Source organism: Ictidomys tridecemlineatus, chromosome 10 (assembly GCF_052094955.1).
Source record: "Ictidomys tridecemlineatus isolate mIctTri1 chromosome 10, mIctTri1.hap1, whole genome shotgun sequence".
In the NCBI taxonomy this organism is placed as follows: Eukaryota; Metazoa; Chordata; class Mammalia; order Rodentia; family Sciuridae; genus Ictidomys; species Ictidomys tridecemlineatus.
Genome location: NC_135486.1, coordinates 62568510 through 62588394, shown reverse-complemented (window position 1 = coordinate 62588394; position 19885 = coordinate 62568510). Strand labels below are relative to the sequence as shown.

At 41.8% G+C, this 19885-nt stretch overlaps 2 protein-coding genes across 13 annotated transcripts in view; one reads left to right on the top strand and one right to left on the bottom strand.

The window, feature by feature from the left end:
• Nucleotides 1–1966: 1966 nt before the first annotated feature.
• On the bottom strand, nt 1967–13733 carry Ggps1 (geranylgeranyl diphosphate synthase 1). Of its 8 annotated transcripts, none has more exons than XM_005320360.4 (4): nt 13231–13729; nt 7530–7622; nt 3284–3354; nt 1967–3041 (listed from the first exon to the last, which is right to left on the bottom strand). In XM_005320360.4, exons 2-4 carry the CDS (start codon nt 7597–7599, stop codon nt 2280–2282), a joined length of 903 nt encoding a protein of 300 aa, XP_005320417.1. In that variant the 5' UTR covers nt 7600–7622; nt 13231–13729; the 3' UTR covers nt 1967–2279. The 8 variants fall into 8 exon arrangements, with proteins under 8 accessions (XP_005320417.1, XP_005320418.1, XP_021578755.1 ...); XM_005320361.4 differs by having other exon boundaries at nt 13282–13728; XM_021723080.3 differs by lacking the exon at nt 13231–13729 and adding an exon at nt 13050–13183.
• Nucleotides 13734–13790: 57 nt separating this feature from the next.
• The window catches only part of Arid4b (AT-rich interaction domain 4B), a 140892-nt gene continuing 134797 nt past the window's right edge, over nt 13791–19885 (top strand). For 3 of the 5 annotated variants that reach the window (XM_013356408.4, XM_040278636.2, XM_005320363.5), the window contains exons 1-2: nt 13792–14220; nt 14767–14821. In XM_013356408.4, coding sequence (XP_013211862.2) covers nt 14816–14821 — 6 coding nt within the window. In that variant the 5' untranslated portion in view covers nt 13792–14220; nt 14767–14815. Of the gene's footprint in view, nt 14221–14766; nt 14822–19885 lie in introns of all 5 variants that reach the window. The other 2 variants (XM_078023073.1, XM_078023074.1) reach the window with 1 other exon arrangement.

Genomic DNA, 19885 nt, shown 5'->3' with positions numbered 1-19885 from the left:
TTTCCCTTATTCAGGAAAAAAAATTGCTGTATCATAAACATAAGCAGATGAATTAATTCATTTTGATTTAAACTATTTACTTATTATCTCTTTCTATATTAATAGCTCTGACTACAGTTCAAGTGAAAAGAATGGAGTTTTATTTAATAAAATGAATTTTTGTCAAAACGTTCTCAATTCAACGCCAAGCATTTCTGTCAATGGCAAAAGCAAGATAAAAATGGCAAAAGAATCATAAAATTAGCACCAGGTCAAAACTATTTTGATTAGACAAGGACAAAAAAATTATATAACCATTCTTGATACTTAAATTCTTTTTTTGGGGGGGGCAATATTGTGGATTGAAACCAGGGTCTTTTTGTTTTCTAGACAGGATCTCACTGAAGGGCACAAGCTAGCCTCAACTTGCAATCTTTCTGCCTTGTCCCCACTTTTATGTCACAGACAGTTTAGTACCATTATGGAATTAGACATGTTCAGCTTCAGCAGGACCTTAAATTACTGAATTTGTGATCTTCTTGCCTCAGCCTCCACAGTCTCTGGGAGTACAGATAGGTGTCATCATGCCCAGTCCTTTTTATTTAGTAATCCTAGAGGATTACTGTATTCACCAGGCTGTCTGGGTTTATTATTTTTTTGTGGTGCTAGTCAAGTGCTCTACAACTGAGCTACACCTCTAGTCTTCAAAGTTTAATACTTTAATTTCTTATTATAGTCAGCATATTTTTAAAAATAATCATGTTTTTCTTGAACTTGTGATCCTCCTGCCTCAGTCTCCCAAGCCATTGGGATTACAGGGGCATACCACTGCACCCAGCTTGGAAAACATTAACTTTCAATTTTGGGATATCAACCCTTATGTTATTATTATTATTATTTTGGTGGTGCTAAGGATGGAATCCAGGGACTCATGCATGCTAGGCAAGCACTCTACCCCTGAGCCATATCCTCAGCCCCAGGATGTCAAAACTTCTAATAGAGCAATCAAGGTATTTTATTTTACCCCATACCTCGTGGGCCACATCATGTGTCAGTGGCATGGGTCTGGAAATTATACTGCAGGAACAGCTGGGTCAGGTTAATGATCTCAAAAAGCTGATCAGTGTGGTGAAGCCTTTATTGCTATTCAGCCACACTCTGAAGGCAATGCTTGTTACCTTTAATCAGAGATTAAAGGTGTCTCTTCTCTTTCCATTCAAGCACCTACCTATTGCCTTTTCAAGGGTGGTGGTGATGTGGTTGGGAAAGAAAAGGGCATTTTTGTACTGAAGGTACTCAAACAGCTCTTTAAATATCTCTACCACCAATGACCATGAAGTATGACAGGTTAAGAAGCCCCCTCCTAAAACTTATTCTTTATATTTTTTCTTTCCCAACTAGACAGATGGGGACTGGGGTTATAACTCAGCACTACTACTCAGAGCTTGTTTAGCAATGCATGATGCCCTGAGGTTGATCACTAGCACTGCAAATAAATGAACAAAGCCAGAAATTCAAATGGAAAGACAATTCTGTACCTTGATACTAAACAGTCTGTGACATAAAAATATTACAAAGAAAAAGAGAATTCAGATTAGCATGTGAATTTCATTAAATGGGACTCTGGTTAAAAATCAGAATTTACAGGGGTAGGAATATAGCTCAGTGGTGGGCACTTGCCTAGCATGTTTGAGGCCCTGGGTTTGAACCAACCAACAAAAAAGTAAGGTCGCAGGGTGAAGGTAGAGGAAAAAAAGAAGAGGGTAGGAGAGAGAACATGGTATTTACTGTTTTTCACCTGCTCAGTCTTTTCATAGAATACTTTAGCAATATACTTAGTAGCAGCATTTTGGCAAAAAAGAGGAGTTTGTGATCTTTGGGTCAGCAAGCTAAAGAAATCAGTCTCAAGTAGTCATCGGTTTGGAAGTGGGATAGATGAACTGGGAACTGCCAATGTAGCATGAGTAGGAAGTACCTAGATAAAAACTCCTGGAAGCTAGTCCTTTTTATTGACAGAATCAATAGAACATTTATGGTACCATGGCAGACTGGTCACAATGTCCTGCGACCACAACTTCTGACATTCAAATTAGATCTATATAAATGTGAATCCTTTTTATTCTTTCAACTCTGTATTACATATATGGAGGGGTTTCTACATTGGAACAGTTTCACTCACACCGTCCCTATTTACTCAGTTTTTGAAGACTAAAGCTTGGTCCAAATTTGTGAAAAGGTGACAGGCTAAAAGAAAAATTAACTTAAAGAAGCTATCCGGCCCAATCAAGAATGGCTTAATATTATTCATTTTCTTCTTTGAACATCTTACTTAAGTGCTTTATTAGAGCCACTAGCGCAGGGTTCCCACCACATGCCTCAATTTGTTTATAGGCTTTAGATTCAAGCTCTTTAAGAGTATTCCGAGTGTACTCAAAAGAACCTACATCCTCCAGATAATGTACACAATATTTTTTAATATCTATGTTTTCTGTTCTTTGGCGCAAGATGTTCTGCACTTGGGTGCTTTCAGGCCTTGACCAAATAGCATGAATAGTAGGGAATGAGAATTTTCCCTCTGTTAAATCTTCACAAAAACTTTTGTTTTCACTATATTCTTTGGAGTGCAGATTAGCATAATCATCTCTAATTTGAAAAAAGAGGCCAAGTGTATTAAGTAATGGCTTTAAATCTTCTTTGTAGTCAGAGAATAGCTGCATGAGACCTACTGCTAATCCAAACAGTCCACCAGTCTTTTGCAGCACCATGGCTTTATATTCTTCTTCAGTGGGACAAGTGTAATTATCCCTCCAGTAAATGTCCAGGCCTTGTCCCTGATGGAGTTCTAAGAGCTGACGGGTAAAAAGTTTCACTGCATCTGGATGATCCAGAGTTAGGACTTTTTCTAAGCCAAGGAAATATACATAATTGGCTGAATTGATGACAGATGGAATTCCATAGATGCTATGTGCTACTGGAAAGCCACGTCGGAGTTTTGAATTGTCTTCAATATCATCAATGAGTAAACTGGCATTGTGCAACATTTCTGTCACTTCAATGATAATCTAAGAAAAAAGAAAAGAAAATAATTACTTCACATTATTTGAAATATTCAAATAGTTTATATTTAGTGGTAGTAATAGATTAAGGAAGTCTCAGGTGTCTTAAATTTCATAATGAAAAATTATTTAGTAACCTGAACATAAGACAATACTGTATGAACATAAAACTAAGTCAAGAAAAGTAATTTCATGAGAAATCTACTAATTTGGGGAGACTGAGAATGAGATCAGAATTGCCTAAATACCTGTAATTTGTCTTCTGGAACTTTTAGCCAATGATTAAATGCCTGTGAAAGTTTGGTTCTCACTTGTTTACCTGCAATTAAAAAATAAAATATGACAATAAAACAATTATTTACTTACACAAAACAGGAACTTCCTTCAAAACACGTCAGATTTGGCAAATGCACCCCCATCAATGCATTACCTACTGCAGAGATTATATTTCACTGCTAAATACCCAACCCTATCCCTCTGAAATCAACAGGTATAACCTTTCAGAATTAGAGCAGATAAGATAGATTCTAGATAAATTCTATGGCACTTCAGGAGGCTTTAATTTTTTTTTTTTTTGGGTACCTGAGACTGAACTCAGGGGCACTCAACCACTGAGCCATATCCCCACGCCTATTTTGTATTTTATTTAGATAGGGTCTCACTAAATTGTTTTAGCATCTGGCTTTTGCTGAGGCTGGCTTTAAACTCATGATCCTTTGGCCTCCTGAGCCTGAGATTACAGGCATGTGTAATCCGTGCTATGGTGCCCGGCAGTATGCTTTAATTTTTTTAAAATATTTTTTTAGTTGTCAATGGACTTTATTTACTTATATGCGGTATTAAGTGCCTCACACATGCTAGGCAAGAGCTCTACCACCTAGCCACAACCCCAGCCCAGTAGGCTTTAATTTTTAACTTGCCATCAACAACTTCTGAACGGGCATTTTTAGGAAATCCTCCTGCCTCAGCCTCCTAAGGTGCTGAAACTACAGGTGTGTGCCACTGAACCCAGCACAGAAAATCTTTTGAGATTATGTTATTATAGATCAAGAACATATTTGTCCAAGGCGTGGTTCTTTTTTTTGTTTTGTACTGGGAATTGAACCCAGAGGTGCGCTTAACTACTGAGCAACATCTTAAATAAGTGAGTTATCACTCAAAAGCAGTATCCTGGATTTTTCTTTTGAGTACTAGGGATTGAATGTAGGGATATTCAACCACTGAGCCATATTCCCAGACCTTTTTTTTTTTTAAAAAAAAAATATATTTTATTTAGAGACAGGGTATCACAGAGTTGCTTAGGGCTTCGCTAAATTGCTAAGGCTGGCTTTGAACTCATGATTCTTCTGCCTCAGACTCCTGAGCCAAGGGCACCACTGTGCTCAGTTTCCTGGCTTTTTCTTTCTTTCTCTTCTTTGGCACTGGCCTCAAATTTGCAAAACTCTCCCTCAGCCTCCTAAGTCACTGGATTACAGATATGTACCCTTACACCGGGCTTAGGTTTTCTTAAACATTTCTGACTTCACTCCATTTTTTTTTTTTTTTTTTTAAGAATTAACATTAGCAGGTTAGTTTCTATTAGGGTATGCCAGAACAGAAATACTACTAATCATGACAGTTTCCTAAGTGTACCTAAGGAGCTAGCATTCTTTTGGCTTTTTTTTTTTTTTTTTGGTACAGGTTCTCATTAAGTTGCCTAGGGTGGCTTAAACTCTTAGCCTCACACTATCCTCTTGCATCAGACTCCTTAGTACTCAGGACTATAGGCATGAGCCACTGTGCCTGACTCTTTTTTTTCTCTCTTCTTCCTTTTTTCTTTTGTGGTGAGGGGATTGAAGCCAGGGCCTTGTGCATGTGAGGCAAGCACTTTACTCACTGAGCTATATCCACAGCCCTTTGTTTCACTGAGTTGCACCACCAGCCTTTATTATTTTGGATAAGAGTCTAAGTTGTCTAGGCTGGCTTTGAAAAATGGCAAGTGATTCTTCTGCCACAGCCTCCTGAGTTGTTGGTATTTCAAGTGTGCATCAACATTCTGGGCTCTCTTTTGGCTTTTGATAACCATATTTATCCTACCCAGATTCAGGAAGAACAGAAAAGCATATTACCATTGTGGTGTGGTCATAAAGATAGATATGTACTTTAGGAAGAGAAAAAAATATCTACTGTGATTGAAAGCATCATTATAGTTTAGCTACACTATGAACTAAATAGACTATTAAGGTTTCAAATTGCCTTTTGTGTTATTATTTGTGGTATAAGAGATTGAACTGAAAGGTGATCTACCACTGAGGTACACTCTTAGACCTTTTTCAATTTAAGATAAGGTCTTGCTATATTGCTGAAATTGGCCTTAACTTCAGGTGTGTGCCACTGTGCCCATCACTTCTTATATTATTTTTATGAGAAAGAGCATGCCAACTTCCAAGTAACTCATTTATTTAGAAGTAAATAAAAAGTTTTAAAATTTTTTTTAATTTTTTTTTTTTTTAATTTTTAAAGAGACAGGGTCTTACTATATTGCCTAGGCTGGCACCAAACTCCTGAGCTTTAGCAATTCTCCTGTCATGGCCTCTCAAGTAGCTAGAACTACAGGTGTATGTCATTGTGCCTTTCTGTATATGAAACAAACAAAAAACAAATTTTTTTAGTGTTGAGTGTTGAATCTAGAGCCTTATGCATCCTAGGCAAGTATTTTACCACTGAGTTACACCCTTTAGCTCCTCCAAATACTTTTTAAAATTTTTATTTATTCATTACTGGAAATTGTATGTAGAGAGGCTTTACCAATGAGCTACACCCCCAGCCCTTTTAATTTAAAACAGTCTTGCAAAGTTGCTTAGAGTGACCTCAAATTTGTGAGCCTTCTGCTTTAGCTTCTGAAGTTAATGATTACAGTTGAGTGCCAACAGGCCGGCTCTATTTTATTAATTTTTTTTTTTTTTTTTTTTTGTACTGGGGATTAAACCCAGGGACACCTAACCACAGGGCCACATACCCAGCCCTTTTTCCTTTTTGAGACAAAGTCTTATCAAGGATCTCTTCGCTAAGAGAGAAGATAAATAAAAATAAAAAAATAAAAGGGCTGGGGATGGGCTGCAGTTGTAGTTCAGTGGTAGAGCACTTGCCTAATGTGAGAGGCTTTGGGTTTGATCCTCAGTACCATATTAAAAAAAGTCGGGGGAGGGGGTGGTGGCTGGGGCTGGGGATGTGGCTTGGTGGTTAAGTGTCCTTGAGTTCAATCCTTGGTACCAACCAACAAACAAAACAACCTCATATATAAACACAATAAGGCAGCCATTAAGTCAGAAAGCTGTGTTCAGGTGATACTCCCTTATATAAAATAATATGGTTAGGTTTCCAGATAAAGTGACTTAGTTGTATTAGTTCTCAAAGGAACTAATAGTGTAAGAAATGCCGGTAGTTGTATAGTGGGAGACATGAACATGGAAGGTGACACTTTAACATGGAGTATAAATCAAACTTTCTGTTGTTATACAAATCAGAGATAACTTCCTCTAATATCTAAATAGTGAAAAAAACAGGTTTGGAGGTGCAGTCCTGTTATCTCAGCTGGAAAGGTAAGGTAGATGGATCTCAAGTCCTAGGCCAAGGCCAGCCTTGCCAACTTAGCAAAACCCTGTCCCAAAATGAAAAATAAAAAGGGCCAGGGATATAACTCTTGGGTAGAGTGCCCCTGATTTCAGTCCCTAGTACTGCAAAAAAAATAAAGGGGAGGGGGGTAGGGGCGGAATTTGAATTTGCGGTCATCTGTAAAGAATAAACATCCAAAGAGGCCTCAAAATGTTTATTTTTTAAATTTTATTTATTTAATATATCTTTTAGTTGGACATAATACCTTTATTTATTTTTCTGTGGTGTTGAGGATTGAACTCAAGTGTCTCACACATGTGAGATAAGCACTCTACCACTGAGTCACAACCCCAGACCCGGTACATTTATTTTTTGAAGAATATCATTGTATTTTTTAAAAAAATGTTTTTTAGTTGCAGATGGACATAAAACTCTTATTTTTTATTTTTATGTGGTTCTGGGGATCAAATCCAATGCCTCACACATGCTAGGCAAGCGCCGTATCACTGAGCCACAACTCCAGCCCATCATTGGATATTTTTAAAATTACTTTTTAGGAGTGAATAATTATAAAGTTTATTTGTAAACTTTCTCTAATATATCTCTCTTTCTTTCTTTGCAATACTGGGGACTGAACCCAGGGGTGCTTTACCAGTGAGCTATGCCCTGGGACATCTTTAATTTTTATTTTGAAGTAGGGTTTTCTTTAAGTTGTCCAGCCTGGCCTTGTAGTTGTGATCCTCTTGTCTCAGCCTCCTGACCTGCTGGGATTATAGTTAATGTATCACTTTCAGCAGGAAATCTCAAAGGCTGATAAAGCTAACCTTTTCTGTTTGCTAACATTTGAATGACCACTACTGTCTGATAACTATTCTATACAGACTGTAACTGAACTGTTACCCGGTAACTGAAGTAAGTACTTGTAGGGTTCTAGAAGAATTCTTTGGGCAGTTTCTTGAGTCTTCTCCATTGTTTTTAAATTTCAAAGCTGATCTGTAGAAAAGAAGAAACAGAACCGTGATCTTATGAACCAAATTATCAAGCATTAAACTGCCAAGAAATTTGTATCTCAAGGTGTTCTGGGAAAAGCATACCTTTAGTTTAGTTTAACCCAATTTTTTTCAGTTGTTGATGATATGATGGACCTTTATTTATATGTGGTGCTAAAAATGAAACTCAGTGCCCCACACATGCTAGGCAAGCACCCCACCACTGAACCACAACTGCAGCCCCTGGTTTAAAATTTTTTAAATGTATAAAATATTGAAAACATTAAACTAGGAGTGGTGGCGCATGACTGTAATCCCAGTAGCTTGGGAGGCTGAGGCAGGAGGATTGTGAGTTCAAAGCCAGCTTTAGCAAAAGTGAGGCACTAAGCAGCTCAGTGAGACCCTGTCTCTAAATAAAACACAAGATAGGGCTGGGGATGTGGTTCAGTGGTCAAGTGCTCCTGAGTTCAATCCATAGTACCCCCCCAACCAAAAAAATTGAAAACATTATATTACATTAAAGAAGCCAGTCCCCAAAGACCACTTATCACATAATTCCACTTACATGAATGTTCTGAATATGCCTATATAGATGGAAAGTAGATTAGTGGTTGCTGGCACAGGAAGAACAAGGAACAAGAACTAACTGCTAGTGAGTAATGGTTTGTTTTTTGGGGGAAGCATCAAACCATAAAATTAGATTGTGGGGATGGGCACGGTGGTGCACACCTGTAATCCTAGTGGCTTGGGAGGCTGAGGCAGGAGTATTCCAAATTCAAACCCAGCCTCAGCAACTTGGTGAGGCTCTAAGCAATCTGGCAAGACCCTGTCTCTGAATAAAAAGTAAAAAGGGCTGGGGACGTGGCTCAGTGGTTAAGTGCTCCTGGTTTCAATCCCTGGTACAAAAATAAAATAAGATAAAAAATTCAGATTGTGGAAAGACTGGGGTTATAGCTCAGTCGTAGAGTGCTTGCCTAGCATATGTGAGGTTCAATCCCAGCATCACATAAAACTAAATAAACAAAATAAAAAAATATTGTGTACATCTACAACTTAAAAAAAAGAACATGGGATGGTTGCACATTGTGAATATACTAACAATATAGAACTGTCCACTCTTCTTGATTGTGTGAGATGGCATCACACTTTGCCGCCCAGGCTGTTCTTAAAACCGTGGGCTCAAGCAATCCTTACACATTAGTTTCTCACGTAGGTGGGACTACAGGTAGTTACTACCACATCCTGCTTAAAGTGTACACTTTAAATGGTTGGTATATGGTATATAGATCACATCTCATGTTTTTTAAAAAATACAATTCTTCATTGAAATGATGACATTGGTCAAAGTGTTCAGCTGATTTAAGTGGTTTTCTTAGATACATAATGTATTATAATGCCTTGCCTGTTTTCATCAACCATAAAAGACTTAAATGATTGAAATCAAACAAATGTCAAAACAAATCACAGAATTAGATATTTTCGTTATTAATTGATTATATAAATTAGTAAGCATGTTCCTTCTATGAACATTAAGATAGCTTTTTAAAAATTTTATTACTGGGGATTAAACACAGGGGCACCCTACTACCAAGCTACATTCACAGCCTTTTTTTTGGGGGGGGGGGTGTACTAGAGATTCCCCAGTCCTATTTTGTATTTATTTAGAGACAGGGTCTCATTGAGTTGTTTAGCACCTCACTTTGGCTGAGGCTGGCTTTGAACTCGTGATCCTCCTCAGTCTCCTGAGATTACAGGCCTATGCCACCACACCCACCCCTTTTTGAGATAGGGTCTCAACAAATTGCTGGGGCTGGTCCTCCTGCCTCACCCTCCTGAGTAGCTGGGATCACAGCCATGCTCCACTGTGCTTGGCTGGCTGGGTTTTGTACCTCCAGTCCCAAGATGGTTGTTTTATATATTTATAATTTAAAGGGAAGTACTCATATTTGCTCTAAAATATGAGACTCTGTTTTAAAATATGCATTAACTTGAATGTAATCTTATGTATTAAAATCATTCCCCTGTAATGTTTTATTATTTGGAATTTTGTATGTACTTTAACATTTTTGTTGCTGGGGATTGAAACCAGGGGTGCCTAACTACTGAGTACATTCCCAGCCCTTTTAGTGTTTTGTTTTGAGACAGGGTCTCAATAAGTTGCTGAGGCTGGTTTTAAACTTGTAGTCCCCCTTCCTCAGCCTCCCAAGTCACTGGAATTATATGTATGTGCTACCGCATCTGGCTTATTTCAATATTTCTTAAGAGTATCATGGTCTTGAGTATCATGGTCTTTATAGGGTCCTCCTTTACTGCTGAATCTCTCTCTCTCTGGCAATCTATTTTTATTTTTACCTGTCACATTTTAGGAGTTTATAATTTTTGTCCTCTTTCTTTTGCCTTTTGGGACTATGATTTGGTCTTCAGGATCACAAGACATCTTCTAATCAATACTTTTGGCTTAATTGAAAATATACAAACATAAGAATAAACCTAATATGATATGGAAGTTCAAGATTAGTGCAGCTGAAAGCATTTACACATCATAGAATTTTGGAACTGGAAGGCATCTTAGAGTTCTCTTGTATGCTTGAATAAAGCTCAAGAATATATTCACTTGGGTGAGTGTCACTTTTTTTTGGTGCTGAGGATTGAACCAGGGCCTTGTGCAGGGTAGGCATGCAAAAACTCTACCAACTGAGCTATGTCCCCAGCCCCCAAGTGTCACATTTATGAAATCAGGTATACTTTGTGTTATTTTGCCTAGTCAAAGGTCTTTTTCGGATTCACTAAGTCTGGGAAGAGGACTAGGAATCTCCATTTTTAATATGCATCATATACAATTCTTAAGGAGCTGCTTGAGAAAATGGTACAGGATCTGAAGATAGACAGCTTCATCATACTGCATAACAACACAACCAAGGGGGATGGGCTCATATTTTTATTTACTATAATGCTGAGGGTGCATTTCTTGATTTCTAAACCTGCTCTAGTAACTTCATAAAATTAAATATGAAGCCCATTCTTCTGTAGCCCAGTCATCTGAGACTATGATCTCATCATCTACCACCTCATGGATAAGGCAATTCTAGTATCTATTACTGTTTACAAGTATCAATTAAAAAAAATTTAGATGGACACGATACCTTATTTATTTTTATGTGGTGCTGAGGATTGAATGCAGGGCCTCACACATGTGAGGTGAGCACTCCACCAGTGAGCCACAACCCCAGCCCCAACAGGTATTAAATTTAAAAATGTAAAATAACTTTAGAAGAGTCTCATGTTTAACTCATAAAATACAAGACTCTTTGAACATATTTTCAGTAGATGAACACACTGATACCTTGATCCATACTTCCAAGCAGAGCTGAAGCTCCTGAATAAATACTGACAAAGTGCCACAAAAGTAAATGATTTCTAAAAGCTATTAAGAACATAGAAAAGGGCTGGGGATGTGGCTCAAGCGGTAGCGCGCTCGTCTGGCATGCGTGCAGCCCGGGTTCGATCCTCAGCACCACATACCAAAAAAGATGTTGTGTCTGCCGATAACTAAAAAATAAATATTTAAAAAAAAAAAAAGAACATAGAAAAGCTGCAACTGATCAACCTGTAAGAACCAGCTAATGTTCCTGCCTTAGCAGGCACCTAACATGAAGTAAAGTGTGAACCCTATCGTGCCTATTTTTCCACTATGGAATGAGATGCCAACAGGAGGGAAGAATAAAACCTCTACATTATCTAGTCATTGTGAGGCAGACAGAAGGCCTGTGAGAAAGGAGAGCTAAAATGAAAATACACAGATTACCATCAACTCTACAAGTATTTGGATGCTTCCACTAAGTATAAACCACTTTAAGGGTAGGAGAAACCTTTTGATATAATAAAAGCTATGGATCTTCTTAAAAAAAAAAAAAGCCAGTGTGTAAATCACTAAGCTCCCTCCCACATACATATGCACAGCAACAAAAATAAAATCTGTAACCAACTTTTAAGGAATCACATAGTCCCTGAATGCTTTACCTGCAACTCAGATTAAAATCCTCAAAGAATATTTTCATACTTTTAATATCAAGCAAATCTGGTGTTTGCATAATAGGGCAAGACATAAAACCCATTACCTTAACTATTTCTCTGGTAGGGGAAGGGGAGGATATAGGGGATTAAACCAGGATGTTCTCCCATTAACTTATGCCCTCAGCTCTTATACACACTGGCTAAGTTGCCCAGGCTCTCCTGGAAATTATGATCCTCCTGTCTAAGCCCCCAGATTTGGGATTACAGGTGTGCATTACTGCATCTGGCTCCATCTTAATTTTTTATTGAAGGCAGATTACAAATGGAAATCCAATCTCAATTCATGTAGGTATCAAAAAATCAGTTTGTCTTGTCTTTTTTTAAAAAATATTTTTTAGTTGTAGGTAGACATGATATCTTTATTTTTATGTAGTAGTGCTGCTGATCGAACCCAGTGCCTCACAGGTGACAGACAAGTGCTCTACCACTGAGCCACAACTGCAGCCGTCTTGTCAAGAGTCCAAGGGGACCAGTAAAGGGGCAATATTAGGAAATGTTATTGGGTGCACGTATGAACAGGTGACAACTAACCGCACCACTATGTACAATTATAACGCACCAGTACAAATACGGGGGGGAAAGTCTAAGGACTTATTTGCCCCCCCCACCTTTTTTACTCAGCAGTCTGAGTTTATGAGAGCCGCAACTTCGACTTTCAAGTCTAAATACCGAAGAAGACAGTAGTGTACATTTACGAATCCTCCTAATTCATTTTTACGGTGAAAAACTACAGAAAGCTCCAACCAGAGTCTCAAACTATTCTCCCACTTTTAAAAGTTAGAACCTGCAGGAAACGTGCTCAGAGTGGATCAGTGAGTTCAACCCTTGCACCAGCGAACCACGGCCACCGAAGGGCCTCCTTCCTCCCAGAGGAGAGCCCCCGAGGCAGCCCCCGCGCGCCCCACCGCAGGGCGAGCCCGCCCCGGCCCGCCACTCCCTCAGGGCCCGGGGGTCCTTTCCTCCGCTCCTCCCAGCCCTCGCCGGCCCCTCCGCCAGTCCCCGCGCCCTGCACCGCAGCCAAGCCTGCCCCACGCCCGTCTCCTCCGAGAAGCACACCGCTCATGCGCTCCGTCCGCCCTCCCGCCGGGCGCCAGGCACCACGCGCCACGCGCCAGGCACCACGCGCGGCTGCCTCACGGCAGGCGCCCACCGCACGCGCGAGGCCTGGAGGGCTGCAGAGCACCCACTCGCGCGACCGAACTGGAACTTCCGCGCAAAGCATTTCTTTAAAGGGGAAGTCTGGATTCAGAATTACTAAACCCGGACAGACGAAAAGCGTGGCGGTCGGGCGCAGGCGAGCCCTCCCACTCCTAGGGACGCGGCCCATCGGCGGGGAACTTCGAGTCCCGGGGGTCACCTGAGACATCCCCTTCCGCCCGCTCGGGCCGCTCCTCCTCCCTCCGCTAGGCGCTGGCAGTCACCCGAGCGCCGGGTCAGCATCCGGGTCCTCTCACTCCTTTCTTCTCCCCGCGGCCGCGGCCCCGCCCCCGCCCCCGCTGTGTCCCATCCGGGTCCCCCCAGCCACCGCCGCCGCTCACGGTTTCACGATGATCTCACGACTTTACGCCGTCGGTCGGGAGCAGCAGTACCTCATGTCAACTTCCCACTCCGGAGTTCAGACCAAGGCTCCTCCCGGCTCCTTCATAAATCTCTCTTCCTACTTCACCACAAAACTCTCCGCCCTCCTCAGCCGCCAGCGACGCCGCATTACTCGTAGCAAGAAAATGCGCCATCCCGGTTACACTGCGCAGGCGTCGTTGTCACCTCCCCGTTTCCAGGTGGCCCCTCCCTCTTTCCCTCTCGCTTCCGTCTCACGCAGGCGCGGGGTGTTGCGGGTCTTGCAGTTCTCGCAGGGTAAGGGTTTGCGCATTGGTCCCGGGAATTGGACTACATTTCCCAAGATGCTTTGGGGCGTAACTTTCTGTTTCCATAGAACTGGTGGGAAAATGGCGTCGTTGTTTGTATGATGGGGACCAATAGAAACAGGGCAAAGGCGGGCTCTGGTGGACCCCAACCAATCCGAGGTCGTCTAAGAGGCCATCCGGGAAAGAAGTAAGGGAGGGGAAAAGAATCAAGGGGAGGGGAGAAGGAGGGAAGGGGGGGCCGGGGTGGGGGGAAAGCGATGTTTGCCCGTCAGTCGAGTCCGGAGTGAGGAGCTCGGGCGCCGGAGCGGAGGAGTCTCTGGAGCCCTAGCTTGCCGCCGTCACGGCCGCCGCCTGGACCATTGCCCGGAGGGAGCCGCAGAGGGTCCGTCGCCGCCATCCTCTGGAGGGCGGCGCGCCCGGGGGCCCGGACCTCAAGTCCGGGAGGGATTTTTCGTCGGCCCCCTCCCCCCAGCGAGGGAGCCCGAGCGGCCGCCAAACAAAGGTACCAGTCGCCGCCGCGGGAGGAGGAGGAGCCGGAGCTTCAGCCTCGTCCGCCGCTGGACCCGCCGCCCTTCTTCTCCATCTCTGCTCTGGGCCTGCCGCGTCGGGGGAAGGAGGAGCGCGACTCTGGACGCGCCAGCTTGGACCTCGCCTCCGCGGAAGGTAGGGGCATTTTCCGGGCGCTCACCGTCCCTGGCGTTGTTCTCGGGCCCGCCGCGGAGCAGGGCGGATGGCTGCGGTGCTGTCGCCGCGCCGGTGTTCGCGGCCCCGGCCTCCCGGGATCCCCGCCCGGCCACAGCTCGGCGCCTGGTGGCCTGCCGCGGGGGGCCCAGGCGGGCGGGGGCGGCGGGCCGCGTCTTCTCGGCCGCTGCGGCCGGGCCCCGCTCGGGTGGGACGAGGCCCCCGGCGCCGTCCTGCTCGGCCCTCGGCCCGCCGGGCCCCGGCGCGACGCGGGTGCCTACCCGTGGGGGCGGACTTCGGCGCCCGCGCCGGACCCTGGCGCGTTGCGAGTTTCTTCTGACAGAAATGGCGTCATCGTCGGAGACGGGGCTCCGTCGGGTCGCGACAATGGGGACGCGGAGCTGCGGGCCGTGGGGTGGCCGCGGGCGGCGGGGCGGAGTGCGGCGCGTCTGGCTCTCGCCGAGTGCCTTGCTGGCGGCGGCCGCGCAGGCTGCCCGGCTCTGAGCGGTGCCTTTTGTCTCCCCGCAGGTGCAGGTGACGCTGGTGTGGTCGCGGGGGTCGCGGTCCCGGAGTCGCCATGAAGGTAAGCTTGCCGCCCGGCGCTGCGGCGGGGCCGAGGTCTGCGGGCGCCGCGCTGGAGGCTTGTGCGGTGCCCGCGCGGGGATGGCCTCGGAGTTGCGGTGCGGGGCCCCGCTTCCGCGCGGCTGGCCCCGTGCAGGCAGCGCCGGGGAGCTGCGGGACGCGGGCCAAGCAACCTGACCTGGGCGAGCTGTGGGCGCTCTCGGGTGCGCCGCGGAGGGAGCACCTCGCCCGTTGTGAGAACGCTGCTGTGGGTTGCTAGCCGCGGACCTTTTTGATGACCACAAAGCTCATCTTATTGGAAAGATTTTAGAAGGATTTTGGTGATCTTTGCACACTTCGGAGAGAACAGTTCCTTTTTTGAAGGGACTTGGGGTTATATGTTTTCTTTTCCTTTATCGTTGTGTGCCTCTGCAGGTTGTCGTTGCTCTGTAGTGTCGTATGGAAAAGTGATGGCTAGTTCCTTTTCAGTAAACCTGTTAAATCAGTACATACTGTGTCTAGTAAGGCTTAATTGATGGAGGAAATTAAAGCCATAGAAGTACCGGGCTTTTCACTTTAAAGAACATGGGAACAAATTCTGTCTCGTTTGTTCACTCTCTCAGGGATGACAAGCCTAATGTACTGGAAATGTCTAGATTTCACTGGTGTAACTTAGATACCAGCAAGTATTTTTTCACCTATTATAAATTCAGAAGTGCTTAAAGGGTAGAGTGTTCACAAGTATAGATATGCAACAGATAATATGTTAGAATGTAAACTTCATGTACTTTTATTTTTTTGAATACTTTTTATTTTATTTGTTTTTATTTTTGCTATACTGGGAATTGAACCCAAGGTGCTTTATCACTGAGCTACGTCCTCAGCCCTTTTTATTTTTTCCAGATGGGGTCTGGTTTCGTTGCACAGGCTAGCCTGGAACTTTCAATCCTCCTGCCTCACCCTCCCCAGTAGCTAGGATTATAGGCATGTACCACCATCCCTGGCTGCTTTGAATTTTTTTTTTTTCCCACTTCTCTTCAGAGTAAAGACTACTTTTACAGAAATGCATCTAAATTAAAATTTGTAATGCTTGTATTTATGGGAGACAGTGAAAGCTGTCTATTTATTAATATTTATCTACTGTACAAAGTAATTTAGACTAATGAGGCCTCTTTTTGAATTTGGGGTGCTGTGGACTGCCTAGAACAGTTTATATCTGCAGAGTTCTGTCTCACTTTCATGTAAATGAAAACAAACACTGATGTTTCAGAATGAATTCCTTTTGTTAGTCACAAATGCTAGTTAAAATTCCTGTGATCTGTAAAGCAGTGAAAAGTGAATTTATTAGGAAAACCGTGTATCTATGTTGGATGAGAATTTAAGAAAACTTTGGGTTGTTTAATAGATAACAAGTTCAGAAGCTGAATAGTATTTGGGATAAATGTATTGTGTTGCAGTTACAATTGTAAAGCCTGGTACATTATAGTTCTCTGTAAATGTTTGGCTTGTAGATATATAATAAGCAGAGGTGTTTTAGTTTTAAAGTTTCTTTTTTTCCTTTCGTTTCCTTTTTTAAACTTGCCAGGTTAAAAAATGAAAGCATATGGGAAACTTTAGCCCTAAAAGTTTCAGGGTATTAGGCAAATGCAAATTTTTTGATATAATTTTAGAACTAATAATTTTAGTGCTTAGCATTTCCATTCTTAAAGTTAAAAAGAAGTTAGTAACTTTAAAAGGAAAAAGGTTATGAAAACAAATTTCCAACTTTACCAAGAACTGTACAGCAAGTCTTCTCTTAGGGAAATTACCAGTAATCATTAGTATTAACAACTTAGAAGTTATGTGGTAAAAGATGAACTGCTCATGATTTTTATTTTGCTTTATAGCAAAAACAGCAATTGGAAATGCATTTAGTGTTGATTATATTGGGCTTAATTTTTTTTTGAGTTAGTGTGTTCTCAGTTTTTGCATTATGGTGACAGTTGTGCTGTAGAGGATTTATACCATTTATTGGCTCTTAACCAAATTTCTGCTTTGAAGTAGGGTTTTAAGTCTATATTTCATAGTACTCTTTGCTTGTTGCCTTCTAGTCCCCAAATAAAGAAAATGTATACATCACTCTAAGTATTATGCTTTAGTACCAGTTTTCCAGTAGAAAAGAATTTATTTAAATAAAGCCCTGTGCTGCTTAGCATACTCCATCGTGTGATATTTTTGCAGTGTGTTTTTTGAGAAATATAACTTATGACATTAAAGCACTTTATGCCTTATGTAGATCATAATGTTGGTGCTCTGTTGGATTTGCTTTTCCTACTTTTGGTAGACCTTTCAATATCAGTGTTAGCACATTAGAAGGAAGCGGTAGATTATTAAAGTTTGTAAATAATTCTAGGGATTGTGTCAAGATTCGTTTTCTAATTTTTTTCTAATGAAACCTTTTTCTGCTTTCATATTATGTATTTTGCTAGCATCTGCTTATAATGAGTGTATTTTTGAATGAAATGGGCCAGACATCTTACAATTTTCAGGGGATCCGTGATTTAGATAATTGTACTCAGAATCTGGGTAGATTGGCTTTTTGTATATTCCATTATCTCTTTAATAACCCTGGCTTAGACCCTGTAAAAATGTGGATTGATTACAAATGTCTCTTTTTTTAATGCCCTATATGTGTGCACATGTTCCCTCTATCTCTTTCTTTCCCCTCTTCTGTCTTTATCACATCCTTTTCTCCCTCCCTCCCTCATCCTTTCCTTCCTCTGCCTTTGCCCCTCTTTTATAAATTGTTCATTTAACAATGTCTTCTATGTGTCACGCATGTGGGATGAACACGTATAAGTTATCTGACTTGCTTTCAAGGAGTTCACAATTTAGTAGTAGACACAAACAGTAAAGCAAAACTCACAGTATATTGCATTACAAGAGTATTTATTCCAACATATGCTAACTGTGGTAAGAGTTGTGGGAGGACAGACAATGTCTAAATCAGAAAGTTTTCTGATGACATTGTGTAAGAAGTGTTAAAGCTTTTGCCAGACAGATAATGAGAAGAATGTTTCAGGTAGAGGGATAGACAAGATATCGGACAATAAAGAACAAAACAGAAGTGGTTTATTTGTAGTTTGCCAAGTCTGTGGTAACAAAGTATGATGTGTTGAGTGTGAGAATAGAAGGACAATGATCAGTAATAGGAGATGGAGCAGGGTGAAGGAGTTGAATATTTTTTGTGTATGTTGGGGGGGGGTGGAATTGGTGCTGGGGATTAAACATGAACGTTTTGCTGTTGAGCTGCAACCTCAGTCATTTTTATTTTTTGAAATAGGGTCTCACTAAGTTTCTGAGACTGGCCTTGAACTTGTGATATTCTTGCCTCAGACTCCCAAGATGCTAGGCTTACAGGTGTGTGCCATTGCACCTGATTTTCTTTTTTTTTTCTTTCTTTTTTTTTTTTTTTTTTTGCCTTTTCTTTCTCTATTTTTTTTTTTTTTTGGTGGTGTTAGAGAGTTTTAGGGTCTTACGCATGCTAGTTAAATGGGCTACCACTGAGCTATATCCTCAACCTAAAATTTTTCCTTTTTTTTTTTTTTGATATTTGTATTGAACTCAGGGATGCTTTACCACTGAGTTACATTTCCAGTCCTTTATATTTTTTGAGACAGGGTCTATCTGAGTTACCTAGGCCCTTACAAAGTCCTTGGGGCTGGCCTTGAACTTGTGGTCCTCCTCACTTGGCCTCCTGAGTTGCTGGGATTACAGGTGAGTGCCACTGTGCCAGGCTCAAAATTTTCTTAAAAGCTGCATGGAACCACTGAAATTTTTAAGAAGGGGCAAAGATGTTGGATTTGCATTATGGAAAATTCACTTCGGAAGTATATTAGTGAGTACATAAAAAGGAAGATCTGAATGGAAGGTATGGAGATTGTGCATGAGAAGTCCAAGTGAGTTGTGAATTAAGAGACTGAATAATGCAGCAGGAGTGGAGGAAAGGGGAGAGATGAGAAATTTTTAAGTAGAATTTAAGATCTATTAACTCACCCTGAGGTAGGAGGAAAACGAAGGTTTCTGTCAAGGAGAATTAGATGTTATTTTCATTTGAAGCATGTTGTCATTTCAGTAAAGATGAATAGGGTTTTTAATACTTAAGGAGGTAAGCCATTTATGTCTAGTGGACCTACTAGTTAAGTTAAAAGACTCAGAGAGCAGGTAGTTGAAGCCAGAGACTTGGATGAATTAATGTGAATGTTTGTACCTAATTATGATAGTTGAGGGATTTAAGAGTCTTGATATGGCAATGGTATTTTATGTTATAAATTGTAGTCTTTTGGTCAAGAGGTAATTTTGTAAAATCATACTTCTTTCTGAATTAGTAATTTCTTGCTTATTTTAATTTAATAAACTACAATAGATGAGTGCATACTTCACTGAGGAGTGAGTTTTTGCCAATTCAGCCATCAAACAGATAGTGTACCTTGTTTGTGCTACACATGGCTCTGGGTATTGAGGATGCAGCCGTGAGCAAAAGTAAGAGTTCTTACCCTCATGGAGTTTTCCTTCTATTAGGGTAAACAGACACTAAGAGGAAAAAATGTAGTAATTAGTGCTGTGAAGCTGAAGTAGAATAACCATTAACACCAAATCTGAAGTAGACCAAGTGTGCTACTTCAGATTTGGTGGTAATGGAGGATCTTTTTTTGAGTGAGTGTGGTTCTGGGGATTGAATGCAGGGCCTTAGTGCATGCATGGCAAGAACTCCAACAGATGAGGTATATCCCCAGCCTGAGGATGTGTTTGAACAGATGACATTTAAGTATAATATGAAAAAAGTGATATAGTGAGCCATTCAGTTTTCTGGAGGGAGGGGCATTCTGGACAGAAAAAACAAGTGCAGAAACCCTGAAGTGTTTTGTGTTTGGCATGTTTGAGCTGGGCGTATTTAAGAAACAGGATGATGGCCATTATGGCTGCAGTAGTAGGAAATGAGACTAGAGAGAATCACCAGGGCCAGTAAAATGTAATTCCATGTGGGCCATGGCTTGAGCTTCAGATAAAATCTAAATATGTTAGTGCTGTGGTTTGGGATGGTTTG